General features: G+C 36.6%; 1 protein-coding gene across 1 annotated transcript in view; it reads right to left on the bottom strand.

The window, feature by feature from the left end:
• LOC124267824 overlaps positions 1–20,908 on the bottom strand; it is a 32,964-nt gene extending 12,056 nt beyond the window's left edge. Inside the window, exons 1-2 of the mRNA XM_046702822.1 lie at positions 20,792–20,908; positions 19,697–19,966 (exon numbers count right to left, since the gene is read on the bottom strand). Of these exons, the coding sequence (XP_046558778.1) occupies positions 19,697–19,966; positions 20,792–20,879 (358 nt within the window). The 5' untranslated portion in view covers positions 20,880–20,908. The remainder of the gene's footprint in view (positions 1–19,696; positions 19,967–20,791) is intronic.
• Between the last annotated feature and the right edge of the window lie 731 nt (positions 20,909–21,639).

Consider the following 21,639-nt stretch of genomic DNA (forward strand, 5'->3'; position numbering starts at 1 on the left):
CTGAATGTATCACCTGAATGTATCAACTGAATGTATCAACTGAATGTATCAACCTGAATGTATCAACTGAATGTATCAACTGAATGTATCAACTGAATGTATCAACTGAATGTATCACCTGAATGTATCAACTGAATGTATCACCTGAATGTATCAACTGAATGTATCAACTGAATGTATCAACTGAATGTATCAACTGAATGTATCACCTGAATGTATCAACTGAATGTATCACCTGAATGTATCAACTGAATGTATCATCTGAATGTATCAACTGAATGTATCACCTGAATGTATCACCTGAATGTATCAACTGAATGTATCACCTGAATGTATATCAACTGAATGTATCAACTGAATGTATCAACTGAATGTATCAACTGAATGTATCACCTGAATGTATCAACTGAATGTATCACCTGAATGTATCACCTGAATGTATCACCTGAATGTATCACCTGAATGTATCACCTGAATGTATCAACTGAATGTATCAACTGAATGTATCAACTGAATGTATCAACTGAATGTATCAACTGAATGTATCAACCTGAATGTATCACCTGAATGTATCACCTGAATGTATCACCTGAATGTATCAACTGAATGTATCAACTGAATGTATCACCTGAATGTATCATCCTGAATGTATCAACTGAATGTATCAACCTGAATGTATCACCTGAATGTATCAACTGAATGTATCAACTGAATGTATCAACTGAATGTATCAACTGAATGTATCACCTGAATGTATCAACTGAATGTATCAACTGAATGTATCAACTGAATGTATCACCTGAATGTATCAACTGAATGTATCACCTGAATGTATCAACTGAATGTATCACCTGAATGTATCAACCTGAATGTATCACCTGAATGTATCACCTGAATGTATCAACTGAATGTATCAACTGAATGTATCAACTGAATGTATCACCTGAATGTATCAACTGAATGTATCACCTGAATGTATCAACTGAATGTATCAACTGAATGTATCAACTGAATGTATCAACTGAATGTATCACCTGAATGTATCACCTGAATGTATCAACTGAATGTATCAACTGAATGTATCACCTGAATGTATCAACTGAATGTATCAACTGAATGTATCAACTGAATGTATCATGTATCCTGAATGTATCAACTGAATGTATCAACCTGAATGTATCAACTGAATGTATCAACCTGAATGTATCAACTGAATGTATCAACTGAATGTATCAACTGAATGTATCAACTGAATGTATCAACTGAATGTATCAACTGAATGTATCAACTGAATGTATCAACTGAATGTATCAACTGAATGTATCAACCTGAATGTATCAACTGAATGTATCAACTGAATGTATCAACTGAATGTATCAACTGAATGTATCACCTGAATGTATCAACCTGAATGTATCACCTGAATGTATCACCTGAATGTATCAACTGAATGTATCAACTGAATGTATCAACTGAATGTATCAACTGAATGTATCAACTGAATGTATCACCTGAATGTATCAACTGAATGTATCACCTGAATGTATCAACTGAATGTATCACCTGAATGTATCACCTGAATGTATCACCTGAATGTATCAACTGAATGTATCAACTGAATGTATCACCTGAATGTATCAACTGAATGTATCAACTGAATGTATCAACTGAATGTATCAACCTGAATGTATCACCTGAATGTATCAACTGAATGTATCAACTGAATGTATCAACTGAATGTATCACCTGAATGTATCAACTGAATGTATCACCCTGAATGTGAATGTATCAACTGAATGTATCAACTGAATGTATCAACTGAATGTATCAACTGAATGTATCAACTGAATGTATCAACTGAATGTATCAACTGAATGTATCACCTGAATGTATCAACTGAATGTATCACTGAATGTAAAAATGAATGTATCAACTGAATGTATCAACTGAATGTATCAACTGAATGTATCAACTGAATGTATCACCTGAATGTATCACCTGAATGTATCACCTGAATGTATCAACTGAATGTATCAACTGAATGTATCAACTGAATGTATCAACTGAATGTATCAACTGAATGTATCAACTGAATGTATCAACTGAATGTATCAACTGAATGTATCAACTGAATGTATCACCTGAATGTATCAACTGAATGTATCAACTGAATGTATCAACTGAATGTATCAACTGAATGTATCTGAATGTATCACCTGAATGTATCAACTGAATGTATCACCTGAATGTATCAACTGAATGTATCAACTGAATGTATCAACTGAATGTATCAACTGAATGTATCAACTGAATGTATCAACTGAATGTATCAACTGAATGTATCAACTGAATGTATCAACTGAATGTATCAACTGAATGTATCAACTGAATGTATCAACTGAATGTATCAACTGAATGTATCACCTGAATGTATCAACTGAATGTATCAACTGAATGTATCAACCTGAATGTATCAACTGAATGTATCAACCTGAATGTATCAACTGAATGTATCATCCTGAATGTATCACCTGAATGTATCAACCTGAATGTATCAACTGAATGTATCAACTGAATGTATCAACTGAATGTATCAACTGAATGTATCAACTGAATGTATCAACTGAATGTATCACCTGAATGTATCAACTGAATGTATCAACTGAATGTATCAACTGAATGTATCAACTGAATATATCAACTGAATGAATATATCAACCTGAATGTATCAACTGAATGTATCACCTGAATGTATCAACTGAATGTATCACCTGAATGTATCAACTGAATGTATCAACTGAATGTATCACCTGAATGTATCAACTGAATGTATCAACTGAATGTATCAACTGAATGTATCAACTGAATGTATCAACTGAATGTATCACCTGAATGTATCAACTGAATGTATCAACTGAATGTATCAACTGAATGTATCAACTGAATGTATCAACTGAATGTATCAACTGAATGTATCACCTGAATGTATCACCTGAATGTATCACCTGAATGTATCAACTGAATGTATCACCTGAATGTATCACCTGAATGTATCAACTGAATGTATCAACTGAATGTATCACCTGAATGTATCAACTGAATGTATCACCTGAATGTATCAACTGAATGTATCAACTGAATGTATCAACTGAATGTATCACCTGAATGTATCACCTGAATGTATCAACTGAATGTATCACCTGAATGTATCAACTGAATGTATCAACTGAATGTAAAAATGAATGTATCAACTGAATGTATCACCTGAATGTATCACCTGAATGTATCAACTGAATGTATCAACTGAATGTATCACCTGAATGTATCAACTGAATGTATCAACTGAATGTATCAACTGAATGTATCAACTGAATGTATCACCTGAATGTATCAACTGAATGTATCAACTGAATGTATCACCTGAATGTATCAACTGAATGTATCAACTGAATGTATCAACTGAATGTATCAACTGAATGTATCAACTGAATGTATCACCTGAATGTATCAACTGAATGTATCAACTGAATGTATCACCTGAATGTATCAACTGAATGTATCAACTGAATGTATCAACTGAATGTATCAACTGAATGTATCAACTGAATGTATCAACTGAATGTATCAACTGAATGTATCAACTGAATGTATCAACTGAATGTATCAACTGAATGTATCAACTGAATGTATCAACTGAATGTATCAACTGAATGTATCACCTGAATGTATCAACCTGAATGTATCAACTGAATGTATCAACTGAATGTATCAACTGAATGTATCACCTGAATGTATCAACTGAATGTATCAACTGAATGTATCACCTGAATGTATCAACTGAATGTATCAACTGAATGTATCAACTGAATGTATCACCTGAATGTATCAACTGAATGTATCAACTGAATGTATCACCTGAATGTATCAACCTGAATGTATCAACTGAATGTATCACCTGAATGTATCAACTGAATGTATCAACTGAATGAATATCAACTGAATGTATCACCTGAATGTATCAACTGAATGTATCAACCTGAATGTATCAACTGAATGTATCACCTGAATGTATCAACTGAATGTATCAACTGAATGTATCAACTGAATGTATCAACTGAATGTATCAACTGAATGTATCAACTGAATGTATCACCTGAATGTATCAACTGAATGTATCAACTGAATGTATCAACTGAATGTATCAACTGAATGTATCACCTGAATGTATCACCTGAATGTATCAACTGAATGTATCAACTGAATGTATCAACCTGAATGTATCAACTGAATGTATCAACTGAATGTATCAACTGAATGTATCACCTGAATGTATCACCTGAATGTATCAACTGAATGTATCACCTGAATGTATCACCTGAATGTATCAACTGAATGTATCAACTGAATGTATCAACTGAATGTATCAACCTGAATGTATCAACTGAATGTATCAACTGAATGTATCAACTGAATGTATCATCCTGAATGTATCAACTGAATGTATCAACTGAATGTCATCTGGATGTATCAACTGAATGTATCAACTGAATGTATCACCTGAATGTATCAACTGGATGTATCAACTGAATGTATCACCTGAATGTATCACCTGGATGTATCAACTGGATGTATCACCTGGATGTATCAACTGAATGTATCAACTGAATGTATCACCTGGATGTATCAACCTGGATGTATCAACTGGATGTATCACCTGGATGTATCACCTGGATGTATCAACTGGATGTATCAACTGAATGTATCACCTGGATGTATCAACTGGATGTATCACCTGGATGTATCAACTGGATGTATCACCTGGATGTATCAACTGAATGTATCAACTGGATGTATCACCTGGATGTATCACCTGGATGTATCACTGGATGTATCACCTGGATGTATCAACTGGATGTATCACCTGGATGTATCAACTGGATGTATCACCTGAATGTATCAACTGGATGTATCACCTGGATGTATCAACTGGATGTATCACCTGGATGTATCAACTGGATGTATCACCTGGATGTATCACCTGGATGTATCACCTGGATGTATCACCTGGATGTATCACCTGGATGTATCACCTGGATGTATCACCTGGATGTATCAACTGGATGTATCAACTGGATGTATCAACTGTATGTATCAACCTGGATGTATCATCCTGGATGTATCAGCCTGGATGTATCAACTGGATGTATCAATCCTGGATGTATCACCTGGATGTATCACCTGGATGTATCAACTGGATATCACCTGGATGTATCACCTGGATGTATCCCTGGATGTATCACCTGGATGTATCAACTGGATGTATCAACTGGATGTATCAACTGGATGTATCACCTGGATGTATCACCTGGATGTATCACTGGATGTATCACCTGGATGTATCAACTGGATGTATCAACTGGATGTATCACCTGGATGTATCAACTGGATGTATCAACTGGATGTATCACCTGGATGTATCAACTGGATGTATCAACTGGATGTATCAACTGGATGTATCACCTGGATGTATCAACTGGATGTATCAACTGGATGTATCACCTGGATGTATCAACTGGATGATGGATATCAACCTGGATGTATCAACTGGATGTATCAACTGGATGTATCACTGGATGTATCAACTGGATGTATCAACTGGATATATCACCTGGATGTATCAACTGGATGTATCACCTGGATGTATCAACTGGATGTATCACCTGGATGTATCAACTGGATGTATCCTGGATGTATCACCTGGATGTATCGACTGGATGTATCACCTGGATGTATCAACTGGATGTATCAACTGGATGTATCAACTGGATGTATCAACTGGATGTATGGATGTATCCTGGATGTATCCTGGATGTATCAACTGGATGTATCACCTGGATGTATCAACTGGATGTATCACCTGAATCACTGGATGGATGTATCACCTGGATGTATCACCTGGATGTATCAACTGGATGTATATCACCTGGATGTATCACTGGATGTATCAACTGGATGTATCAACTGGATGTATCACCTGGATGTATCACCTGGATGTATCACCTGGATGTATCACCTGGATGTATCCTGGATGTATCACCTGGATGTATCAACTGGATGTATCAACTGGATGTATCAACTGGATGTATCACCTGGATGTATCAACTGGATGTATCACCTGGATGTATCACCTGGATGTATCACCTGGATGTATCAACTGGATGTATCACCTGGATGTATCACCTGGATGATATCAACTGGATGTATCATCTGGATGTATCACCTGGATGTATCAACTGGATGTATCACCTGGATGTATCAACTGGATGTATCACCTGGATGTATCAACTGGATGTATCCTGGATGTATCAACTGGATGTATCACCTGGATGTATCACCTGGATGTATCAACTGGATGTATCACCTGGATGTATCAACTGGATGTATCAACTGATGTATCAACTGGATGTATCACCTGGATGTATCACCTGGATGTATCAACTGGATGTATCAACTGGATGTATCTGGATGTATCCTGGATATGTATCAACTGGATGTATCACCTGGATGTATCAACTGAATGTATCACCCTGGATGTATCACCTGGATGTATCACCTGGATGTATCAACTGGATGTATCAACTGGATGTATCACCTGGATGTATCAACTGGATGTATCAACTGGATGTATCAACTGGATGTATCAACTGGATGTATCAACTGGATGTATCACCTGGATGTATCACCTGGATGTATCACCTGGATGTATCACCTGGATGTATCAACTGGATGTATCAACTGGATGTATCAACTGGATGTATCAACTGGATGTATCACCTGGATGTATCACCTGGATGTATCAACTGGATGTATCACCTGGATGTATCACCTGGATGTATCAACTGGATGTATCACCTGGATGTATCAACTGGATGTATCACCTGGATGTATCAACTGGATGTATCAACTGGATGTATATGGATGTATCCTGGATGTATCAACTGGATGGACTGATGTATCAACTGGATGTATCAACTGGATGTATCAACTGGATGTATCACCTGGATGTATCACTGGATGTCACCTGGATGTATCAACTGGATGTATCAACTGGATGTATCAACTGGATGTATCACCTGGATGTATCACCTGGATGTCATCAACTGGATGTATCAACTGGATGTATCAACTGGATGTATCAACTGGATGTATCAACTGGATGTATCACCTGAATGTATCAACTGGATGTATCAACTGGATGTATCACCTGGATGTATCAACTGGATGTATCAACTGAATGTATCTGAATGTATCAATGGATGTATCAACTGGATGTATCAACTGGATGTATCCTGGATGTATCAACTGGATGTATCAACTGGATGTATCAACTGAATGTATCAACTGGAATGTATCAACTGGATGTATCACCTGGATGTATCACCTGAATGTATCAACTGAATGTATCAACTGGATGTATCACCTGGATGTATCAACTGGATGTATCAACTGAATGTATCACCTGATGTATCAACTGGATGTATCAACTGGATGTATCAACTGAATGTATCACCTGAATGTATCAACTGGATGTATCACCTGAATGTATCAACTGAATGTATCACCTGAATGTATCAACTGAATGTATCAACCTGGATGTATCAACTGGATGTATCACCTGGATGTATCACCTGATGTATCAACTGGATGTATCAACTGGATGTATCAACTGGATGTATCAACTGAATGTATCAACTGGATGTATCACCTGAATGTATCAACTGGAATGTATCAACTGGATGTATCACCTGATGTATCAACTGGATGTATCACCTGGATGTATCACCTGGATGTATCAACTGGATGTATCAACTGAATGTATCAACTGAATGTATCACCTGAATGTATCAACTGAATGTATCAACTGAATGTATCACCTGAATGTATCAACTGAATGTATCACTGGATGTATCAACTGGATGTATCACCTGAATGTATCACCTGGATGTATCAACTGGATGTATCAACTGGATGTATCACCTGGATGTATCACCTGGATGTATCAACTGGATGTATCACCTGGATGTATCAACTGGATGTATCACCTGGATGTATCACCTGAATGTATCAACTGAATGTATCAACTGAATGTATCAACTGAATGTATCAACTGGATGTATCAACTGAATGTATCAACTGAATGTATCAACTGAATGTATCAACTGAATGGATGTATCACCTGAATGTATCACCTGAATGTATCAACTGGATGTATCAACTGAATGTATCAACTGGATGTATCACCTGAATGTATCAACTGAATGTATCAACTGAATGTATCACCTGAATGTATCAACTGAATGTATCACCTGGATGTATCAACTGAATGTATCAACTGGATGTATCAACTGAATGTATCAACTGGATGTATCACCTGAATGTATCACCTGAATGTATCACCTGAATGTATCAAATGTATCAACTGAATGTATCAACTGAATGTATCACCTGAATGTATCACCTGAATGTATCACCTGGATGTATCACCTGAATGTATCACCTGAATGTATCAACTGATGTATCAACTGGATGTATCAACTGAATGTATCAACTGAATGTATCAACTGAATGTATCAACTGAATGTATCACCTGAATGTATCAACTGAATGTATCAACTGAATGTATCACCTGAATGTATCAACTGAATGTATCAACTGAATGTATCACCTGAATGTATCACCTGAATGTATCAACTGAATGTATCAACTGAATGTATCAACTGAATGTATCACCTGAATGTATCACCTGAATGTATCACCTGGATGTATCAACTGAATGTATCAACTGAATGTATCACCTGGATGTATCAACTGGATGTATCAACTGGATGTATCACCTGGAATGTATCACCTGGATGTATCAACTGGAATGTATCAACTGGATGTATCACCTGGATGTATCAACTGGATGTATCACCTGGATGTATCCTGGATGTATCACCTGGATGTATCAACTGAATGTATCACCTGGATGTATCAACTGAATGTATCACCTGGACCTGGATGTATCAACTGGATGTATCAACTGGATGTATCACCTGGATGTATCAACTGAATGTATCAACTGGATGTATCACCTGGATGTATCAACTGGATGTATCAACTGGATGTATCACCTGGATGTATCAACTGGATGTATCACCTGGATGTATCACCTGGATGTATCAACTGGATGTATCACCTGGATGTATCACCTGGATGTATCAACTGGATGTATCATGTATCACCCTGGATGTATCAACTGGATGTATCACTGGATGTATCACCTGGATGTATCAACTGGATGTATCAGCTGGATGTATCACCTGGATGTATCAACTGGATGTATCAACTGGATGTATCAACTGGATGTATCAACTATCAATGTATCACCTGGATGTATCAACTGGATGTATCACCTGGATGTATCAACTGAATGTATCACCTGGATGTATAACCTGGATGTATCAACTGGATGTATCAACTGGATGTATCACCTGGATGTATCAACTGAATGTATCATCCTGAATGTATCAACTGGATGTATCAACCTGGATGTATCAACTGGATGTATCAACTGGATGTATCACCTGGATGTATCAACTGGATGTATCATCCTGGATGTATCAACTGGATGTATCACCTGGATGTATCAACTGAATGTATCACCTGAATGTATCAACTGGATGTATCAACTGGATATATCACCTGAATGTATCAACTGGATGTATCAACTGGATGTATCAACTGGATGTATCAACTGGATGTATCACCTGGATGTATCACCTGGATGTATCAACTGGATGTATCAACTGGATGTATCACCTGGATGTATCACCTGGATGTATCACCTGGATGTATCAACTGGATGTATCAACTGGAATGTATCATCCTGGATGTATCAACTGGATGTATCACCTGGATGTATCAACTGGATGTATCAACTGGATGTATCAACTGGATGTATCAACTGGAATGTATCAACTGAATGTATCAACTGAATGTATCAACTGAATATATCACCTGAATGTATCAACTGGATGTATCAGCTGGATGTATCAACTGGATGTATCAACTGGATGTATCAACTGAATGTATCACCTGGATGTATCACCTGGATGTATCAACTGGATGTATCACCTGAATGTATCAACTGGATGTATCAACTGGATGTATCACCTGGATGTATCAACTGGATGTATCAACTGGATGTATCATGTATCACCTGGATGTATCACCTGGATGTATCAACTGGATGTATCAACTGGATGTATCAACTGGAATGTATCAACTGGATGTATCAACTGGATGTATCACCTGGATGTATCACCCTGGATGTATCAACTGGATGTATCAACTGGATGTATCAACTGGATGTATCAACTGGATGTATCAACTGGATGTATCACCTGGATGTATCATCAACTGAAGGTATATCACCTGTATCATCCTGAATGTATCACCCTGAATGTATCAACTGAATGTATCAACTGGATGTATCAACTGGATGTATCACCTGGATGTATCACCTGGATGTATCACCTGGATGTATCAACTGGATGTATCACCTGAATGTATCAACTGGATGTATCACCTGGATGTATCAACTGAATGTATCACCCTGGATGTATCAACTGGATGTATCACCTGGATGTATCAACTGAATGTATCACCTGGATGTATCACCTGGAATGTATCAACTGGATGTATCACCTGGATGTATCACCTGAATGTATCAACTGAATGTATCAACTGAATGTATCACCTGGATGTATCAACTGGATGTATCAACTGAATGTATCAACTGAATGTATCAACTGGATGTATCACCTGGATGTATCACCTGGATGTATCAACTGGATGTATCAACTGGATGTATCAACTGGATGTATCACCTGGATGTATCAACTGGATGTATCACCTGAATGTATCACCTGAATGTATCAACTGAATGTATCAACTGGATGTATCAACTGAATGTATCAACTGGATGTATCAACTGGATGAATGTATCACCTGGATGTATCAACTGGATGTATCACCTGAATGTATCAACTGAATGTATCAACTGGAATGTATCAACTGGATGTATCACTGAATGTATCAACTGAATGTATCAACCTGGATGTATCAACTGAATGTATCAACTGAATGTATCAACTGGATGTATCAACTGGATGTATCAACTGAATGTATCAACTGAATGTATCCTGAATGTATCAACTGAATGTATCACCTGAATGTATCAACCTGAATGTATCAACTGAATGTATCAACTGGAATGTATCAACTGAATGTATCAACTGGATGTATCAACTGAATGTATCAACTGAATGTATCAACTGAATGTATCAACTGAATGTATCACCTGGATGTATCAACTGAATGTATCAACTGAATGTATCACCTGAATGTATCAACTGAATGTATCAACTGAATGTATCAACTGGAATGGTATCAACTGAATGTATCTGAATGTATCACCTGGATGTATCAACTGAATGTATCACCTGAATGTATCACCTGAATATATGGATGTATCTGGATGTATCACCTGAATGTATCAACTGGATGTATCACCTGAATGTATCAACTGGATATCAACTGGATGTATCACCTGAATGTATCAACTGGATGTATCACCTGGATGTATCAACTGAATGTATCAACTGAATGTATCAACTGGATGTATCAACTGGATGTATCAACTGGATGTATCACCTGAATGTATCAACTGAATGTATCAACTGAATGTATCAACTGAATGTATCAACTGAATGTATCAACTGAATGTATCAACTGAATGTATCAACTGAATGTATCACCTGAATGTATCACCTGAATGTATCAACTGAATGTATCACCTGAATGTATCAACTGAATGTATCAACTGAATGTATCACCTGAATGTATCAACTGAATGTATCACCTGAATGTATCAACTGGACTGAATGTATCAACTGAATGTATCAACTGAATGTATCAACTGAATGTATCACCTGAATGTATCACCTGAATGTATCAACTGAATGTATCAACTGAATGTATCAACTGAATGTATCAATTGAATGTATCACCTGAATGTATCACCTGAATGTATCAACTGAATGTATCACCTGAATGTATCAACTGAATGTATCACCTGAATGTATCACCTGAATGTATCAACTGAATGTATCAACTGAATGTATCACCTGAATGTATCAACTGAATGTATCAACTGAATGTATCAACTGAATGTATCAACTGAATGTATCAACCTGAATGTATCACTGAATGTATCAACTGAATGTATCAACTGAATGTATCAACTGAATGTATATCACCTGAATGTATCACCTGAATGTATCACCTGAATGTATCACCTGAATGTATCAACTGAATGTATCTGAATGTATCAACTGAATGTATCAACTGAATGTATCAACCTGAATGTATCATCCTGAATGTATCAACTGAATGTATCAACTGGATGTATCAACTGAATGTATCACCTGGATGTATCACCTGGAATGTATCACCTGAATGTATCAACTGAATGTATCACCTGAATGTATCAACTGAATGTATCACCTGAATGTATCAACTGAATGTATCACCTGAATGTATCACCTGAATGTATATGTATCAACTGAATGTATCAACTGAATGTATCAACTGAATGTATCAACTGAGATGTATCACCTGAATGTATCAACTGAATGTATCAACTGAATGTATCAACTGAATGTATCAACTGAGATGTATCAACTGAATGTATCAACTGAATGTATCACCTGAATGTATCAACTGGAATGTATCACCTGAATGTATCAACTGAATGTATCAACTGAATGTATCAACTGAATGTATCACCCTGAATGTATCAACTGAATGTATCACCTGAATGTATCAACTGAATGTATCAACTGAATGTATCACCTGATGTATCAATGAATGTATCAACTGAATGTATCAACTGAATGTATCACTGAATGTATCAATGTATCAACTGGATGTATCAACTGAATGTATCACCTGAATGTATCAGCTGAATGTATCAACTGGATGTATCACCTGAATGTATCACCTGAATGTATCACCTGAATGTATCAACTGAATGTATCAACTGAATGTATCATGTATCACCTGGATGTATCAACTGAATGTATCAACCTGGATGTATCAACTGGATGTATCAACTGGATGTATCACCTGAATGTATCAACTGGATAATATCTGGAATGTATCACCTGGATGTATCAACTGAATGTATCAACTGAACTGATATATCACTGAATGTATCAACTGAATGTATCACCTGGATGTATCACCTGGATGTATCAACTGGATGTATCACCTGGATGTATCACCTGGATGTATCACCTGAATGTATCAACTGAATGTATCAACTGAAATGTATCAACTGGAATGTATCAACTGAATGTATCACCTGAATGTATCACCTGAAATGTATCAACTGAATGTATCAACTGGATGTATCACCTGGATGTATCAACTGAATGTATCACCTGGATGTATCAACTGGATGTATCAACTGGATGTATATCACCTGGATGTATCAACTGAATGTATCATCACTGGATGTATCAACTGAATGTATCAACTGGATGTATCAACTGGATGTATCACCTGGATGTATCAACTGGATGTATCACCTGAATGTATCACCTGAATGTATCAACTGGATGTATCACCTGAATGTATCAATGTATCAACTGAATGTATCAACTGAATGTATCAACTGGATGTATCAACTGAATGTATCACCTGAATGTATCATCACCTGAATGTATCAACTGAATGTATCAACTGAATGTATCAACTGAATGTATCAACTGAATGTATCAACTGAATGTATCAACTGAATGTATCACCTGAATGTATCAACTGGATGTATCAACCTGGATGTATCAACTGGATGTATCACCTGATGTATCACCTGAATGTATCAACTGGATGTATCAACTGAATGTATCAACTGGATGTATCACCTGAATGTATCAACTGGATGTATCAACTGAATGTATCAACTGAATGTATCAACTGAATGTATCAACCTGAATGTATCACCTGAATGTATCACCTGAATATCACCTGAATGTATCAACTGGATGTATCAACTGAATGTATCAACTGAATGTATCAACTGAATGTATCACCTGAATGTATCAACTGGATGTATCACCTGAATGTATCAACTGGATGTATCAACTGGATGTATCACCTGAATGTATCAACTGAATGTATCAACTGAATGTATCAACTGGAATGTATCAACTGGATGTATCACCTGGATGTATCACCTGAATGTATCAACTGAATGTATCAACTGAATGTATCAACTGGATGTATCACCTGAATGTATCAACTGGATGTATCAACTGGATGTATCTGAATGTATCAACTGAATGTATCAACTGAATGTATCACCTGAATGTATCACCTGATATCAACCTGAATGTATCAACTGAATGTATCACCTGAATGTATCAACTGAATGTATCACCTGGATGTATCAACTGAATGTATCACCTGGATGTATCACCTGAATGTATCACCTGAATGCATCAACTGAATGTATCATCCTGGATGTATCAACTGGATGTATCAACTGAATGTATCACCTGGATGTATCACCTGAATGTATCAACTGAATGTATCACCTGGATGTATCAACTGGATGTATCACCTGGATGTATCACCTGGATGTATCAACTGAATGTATCAACTGAATGTATCAACTGGATGTATCAACTGAATGTATCAACTGAATGTATCAACTGGATGTATCACCTGGATGTATCAACTGAATGTATCAACTGAATGTATCAACTGAATGTATCAACCTGGATGTATCACCTGAATGTATCCTGAATGTATCAACTGAATGTATCAACTGGAATGTATCACCTGAATGTATCAACTGAATGTATCACCTGAATGTATCAACTGGATGTATCAACTGAATGTATCAACTGAATGTATCAACTGGATGTATCACCTGAATGTATCACCTGGAATGTATCAACTGGATGTATCAACTGGATGTATCACCTGAATGTATCAACTGAATGTATCAACTGAGATGTATCACCTGAATGTATCACCTGAATGTATCAACTGGATGTATCAACTGGAATGTATCAACTGGATGTATCACCTGTATGTATCACCTGAATGTATCACCTGAATGTATCACCTGGAGAGAATGTATCATGATATCAACTGAATGTATCAACTGGATGTATCAACTGAATGTATCAACTGAATGTATCACCTGGATGTATCAACTGAATGTATCACCTGAATGTATCACCTGAATGTATCACCTGAATGTATCAACTGAATGTATCAACTGGATGTATCAACTGAATGTATCAACTGAATGTATCACCTGGATGTATCACCTGGATGTATCACCTGAATGTATCACCTGAATGTATCACCTGAATGTATCACCTGAATGTATCACCTGAATGTATCAACTGAATGTATCAACTGGATGTATCAACTGGATGTATCAACTGAATGTATCACCTGAATGTATCAACTGAATGTATCAACTGAATGTATCAACTGAATGTATCAACTGGATGTATCACCTGAATGTATCAACTGAATGTATCACCTGAATGTATCAACTGAATGTATCAACTGGATGTAATGTATCACCTGAATGTATCAACTGAATGTATCAACTGAATGTATCAACTGAATGTATCACCTGAATGTATCAACTGAATGTATCAACTGAATGTATCACTGAATGTATCAACTGAATGTATCAACTGAATGTATCACCTGAATGTATCACCTGAATGTATCAACTGAATGTATCACCTGAATGTATCAACTGAATGTATCAACTGAATGTATCAACTGAATGTATCAACTGAATGTATCAACTGAATGTATCATCCTGAATGTATCACCTGAATGTATCAACTGAATGTATCACCTGAATGTATCAACTGAATGTATCAACTGGAATGTATCAACTGAATGTATCAACTGAATGTATCAACTGAATGTATCACCTGAATGTATCAGCTGAATGTATCAACTGAATGTATCAACTGAATGTATCACCTGAATGTATCAACTGAATGTATCACCTGAATGTATCAACTGAATGTATCACCTGAATGTATCACCTGAATGTATCAACTGAATGTATCACCTGAATGTATCAACTGAATGTATGAATGTATCAACTGAATGTATCAACTGGAATGTATCAACTGAATGTATCAACTGATGTATCAACTGAATATCACCTGAATGTATCAACTGAATGTATCAACTGAATGTATCACCTGAATGTATCAACTGAATGTATCAACTGAATGTATCAACTGAATGTATCAACTGAATGTATCACCTGAATGTATCACCTGAATGTATCAACTCAACTGAATGTATCAACCTGAATGTATCACCTGAATGTATCAACTGAATGTATCAACTGAATGTATCACCTGAATGTAAAAATGAATGTATCAACTGAATGTATCAACTGAATGTATCACCTGAATGTATCAACTGAATGTATCACCTGAATGTATCAACTGAATGTATCAACACCTGAATGTATCACCTGAATGTATCAACTGAATGTATCACCTGAATGTATCAACTGAATGTATCAACTGAATGTATCAACTGAATGTATCAACTGAATGTATCACCTGAATGTATCAACCTGAATGTATCACCTGAATGTATCACCTGAATGTATCAACTGAATGTATCAACTGAATGTATCACCTGAATGTATCAACTGAATGTATCACCTGAATGTATCAACTGAATGTATCAACTGAATGTATCAACTGAATGTATCAACTGAATGTATCAACTGAATGTATCAACTGAATGTATCAACTGAATGTATCAACCTGAATGTATCAACTGAATGTATCAACTGAATGTATCAACTGAATGTATCAACTGAATGTATCAACTGAATGTATCACCTGAATGTATCAACTGAATGTATCACCTGAATGTATCAACTGAATGTATCACCTGAATGCATCAACTGAATGTATCAACTGAATGTATCACCTGAATGTATCACCTGAATGTATCACCTGAATGTATCAACTGAATGTATCAACTGAATGTATCAACTGAATGTATCAACTGAATGTATCACCTGAATGTATCAACTGAATGTATCAACTGAATGTATCAACTGAATGTATCACCTGAATGTATCAACTGAATGTATCAACTGAATGTATCACCTGAATGTATCAACTGAATGTATCACCTGAATGTATCAACTGAATGTATTATGACAGAAATGAACTGTATCAAAGGTGTGTCCTGAATGTATCAGCCAGTTCGCATCACCTGAATGCATCAACTGAATGTATCAACTGAACAGATTATCTACTACCTGTATCACACATTATGATGGAATAGTCAACTCAAAAAAATGTATCAAACTGAATGCTATATTATCACCTGAATGTATCAACTGAATGTATCAACTGAATGCTGCAATATAAAAACAATTGAATCAACATTTCCAGAATGTATCAATCTGAATGTATCAAATGTGAACCTAAATGTTATTCTGAATGTAATAAAGAATGTATCATAGGTTTTGGATCACATAAATTATGAATGCACTTATCAACGAATGTATCATTTGAATGTAACTGACGCATCATGTCAATGTATCCATGGATGTGAGAACGATGTATCATTACTTCTTTGAATATCCATTGAATGCTATCACTGACATATCACTGAATGTAATCACCTGAATGTATCAACTGAATCATCACCTGAGATGTATCAATCTGAATGTATGTATCAGCAATGCAGATGTCTCATTTACCTCAGAATGTATCACCTGAATGTACATGTCTATATCTATCAGTTAACTGAATGTATCATATTGAATGTATCAACTGATGTATCTTTTGAATGTATCAATAGAATGCTCAATCAAACGTAAAGTGAATGTTTTTTATATTCGATAGTAAATGTAAAATCGAAGAAATCATTTATCATTTAATCACAACAAATTTCTATTTAGACAATCAAACTTCTCAGTAACAAACCCTGTTTCACGCTCACAAGACATGGACTGTTCCATTATACCCGTAGGTGTTACCCTAATTAACCTTCTAGTTCAGTGTCTGTCAATTGGGTGTCTGTCAAATGGGTGTCTATCAATTGGGGAGATAACCGTTTCAAAACCAACAGTCCTGAACAAAGGAATGTATCAACTGAATGTATCAACTGAATGTATCACCTGAATGTATCAACTGAATGTATCAACTGAATGTATCAACTGAATGTATCAACTGAATGTATCAACTGAATGTATCACCTGAATGTATCACCTGAATGTATCAACTGAATGTATCAACTGAATGTATCAACTGAATGTATCAACTGAATGTATCAACTGAATGTATCACCTGAATGTATCACCTGAATGTATCAACTGAATGTATCAACTGAATGTATCAACTGAATGTATCACCTGAATGTATCAACTGAATGTATCACCTGAATGTATCAACTGAATGTATCAACTGAATGTATCTGAATGTATCAACTGAATGTATCAACTGAATGTATCAACTGAATGTATCAACTGAATGTATCAACTGAATGTATCAACTGAATGTATCACCTGAATGTATCAACTGAATGTATCAACTGAATGTATCAACTGAATGTATCAACTGAATGTATGAATGTATCACCTGAATGTATCACCTGAATGTATCAACTGAATGTATCAACTGAATGTATGAATGTATCAACTGAATGTATCAACTGAATGTATCACCTGAATGTATCACCTGAATGTATCAACTGAATGTATCAACTGAATGTATCAACTGAATGTATCACCTGAATGTATCAACTGAATGTATCACCTGAATGTATCAACTGAATGTATCAACTGAATGTATCACCTGAATGTATCACCTGAATGTATCAACCTGAATGTATCAACTGAATGTATCACCTGAATGTATCAACTGAATGTATCAACTGAATGTATCAACTGAATGTATCACCTGAATGTATCACCTGAATGTATCACCTGAATGTATCAACTGAATGTATCATCAACTGAATGTATCACCTGAATGTATCAACTGAATGTATCAACTGAATGTATCAACCTGAATGTATCACCTGAATGTATCAACTGAATGTATCACCTGAATGTATCAACTGAATGTATCACCTGAATGTATCAACTGAATGTATCACCTGAATGTATCAACTGAATGTATCAACTGAATGTATCACCTGAATGTATCAACTGAATGTATCAACTGAATGTATCAACTGAATGTATCACCTGAATGTATCAACTGAATGTATCACCTGAATGTATCACCTGAATGTATCAACTGAATGTATCAACTGAATGTATCAACTGAATGTATCAACTGAATGTATCAACTGAATGTATCAACTGAATGTATCAACTGAATGTATCAACTGAATGTATCAACTGAATGTATCAATTGAATGTATCAACTGAATGTATCAAATAAATGTATCAATTGAATGACTCTAAGCATATCAGAGACAGGTTTATAAGAACTAAAATTGTACATTTTCTTTCTCATGAATTTGGTAGGTTTGGAGTTGCTGTTTTCTCATTGCTTACCTGATACCCATTTGTACTTATTTTCTTGTCGATGAAGACCTATCCACGACTGTGAGGAGACACCGGCTGTGAGTGTGAGATTGTCTACACGCGTCTGTGTTTCAGCATCCTCAATCACAACAAGGGACCATCCATCACCCAGGTCTTTACAGAAAGTTTCCGACTCTTCCCACGTCCTGGCCACTCGAGACAATAAGAAACAACCACCGCCTCTCAATACTGTCGTTTCCGTAGCAGGACTGGACAATTTTGTGCAAGACATCGACCTGTCTGCAATAAATAGCATAATATTGTCTGAGTACAATGTAACAGCTTTCGACTATAATTCTTAGTGAGTGAGGGCGAAGGCAGTGAGTTGGTTATATCAAGTGCTATCAACAAGGAAGCAGACGTGTTTATGTACGGATGTACAGACAGACAAACAGACTCGTGCCTAGGCTTTCGGCGTGGTGAGCGATAAACACTATATCACGGCCCCTCGTGTACCATAACATCCTTTCGCTGAGAACTGTTGAGCATGTTGTAAAGTCACCACTGGGCTACACGTAGTTCATGCTGCAGTTGATGACACAACGTGTTGACAGTCCAACCATGTATACCCGTACTCACTAATAAATGTTGCGTAGAAACTATCACCTGTCGAAATCACCATCCATACTGGGTTATCTTTGTATATATTTGCATTAATACTTTCATTTTCCTATGACTTGTCTGAATTAACATCAGTCTGAATGGAATCACAAAAAACCTGTTTCAAACCAACAATCCTGACAAAGATAATGTCAGTGACGTCATTCCACTGTCCCATGAGGTAATTGTGACGTAATGTGTATTTTGTATTTGTAAGCAACGGAGAAATTAGTCTGTATTTTCTGTATAAGTCAGTTCACGCCCCGTTATAATAAACTCGATTTATGTATACATATAAACCTGAAGTGTGCTTCTCTCACTATATATACAGCCCAAGCTCGGATAGCGCGACTGTTAACGCTGAGGCCATGTGGCCTGAATTAACCGTCCTCGTGTTATGGACGTGTATACCCCGCACGGGATTTATCTATCCCCGATACCATATGTTTAGTGTAAGATCCTTACCGGCTACAGATCCGTCCATCAGCAGGAACACCAAGATGGGGTAGAACGCAGAATGGTGAAAATACCCGGGTATCAGTACCAGTGACATGTTTCACCATCAGCTATGGCGACAGCAAGTGTCCCATTAGGAAGTAAAATACGAAACAGTACGAGCATTGTAAGCAACATTTGCATTATTTCTGAATCATAAGTGTGCGTGCTTCACTTTGTCGTTCCGTTTGCTATTTCTGAATCTGTATACTGCCTGTGACGACCTTAGATAACATCATCACAGGTAACATATTTTTGTGTTCGCGATTTTCTCCCTTAAAATAACAATGGGTGGTCAAAGTGTAACAATATGGCCGAACTTGAACAGATCACGTACAAAACCGTTAAAATGCTGGAGTGATATCAACCTTAATGTCTTGTGACGTAATGTCATGACGTCATGGACAATTGCTGACATATATCACATTGTTTACAATGAGCCAATATGGCGACATGTGGCTTCAACTGGCCAATCAGCCAACGATACAACGATTAGTAAATATCAGGTCAAACCTGCACAAAGCCATCATAGAGCGGTTTGAGTGTGGCAGTTACAATCATCATACTGTCGACATCACTTCATTATAACCTTCGTTCTGTCCTACCCGGGAATGTCCCTTTTAAATATAAACAGATCATCATATTCTGTATTTCATTACCAAGACATACCAGGATGCCCTGGACACACACACACGCACGCACACGCACGCACGCACACACGCACACGCACACGCACGCACACGCACGCACGCACGCACGCACGCACACACACACACACACACACACGCACACACGCACACACACACACACAGCACACG

Source organism: Haliotis rubra, unplaced genomic scaffold (assembly GCF_003918875.1).
Source record: "Haliotis rubra isolate DU_JTF1 unplaced genomic scaffold, ASM391887v1 Scf134, whole genome shotgun sequence".
NCBI classification, from domain to species: Eukaryota; Metazoa; Mollusca; class Gastropoda; order Lepetellida; family Haliotidae; genus Haliotis; species Haliotis rubra.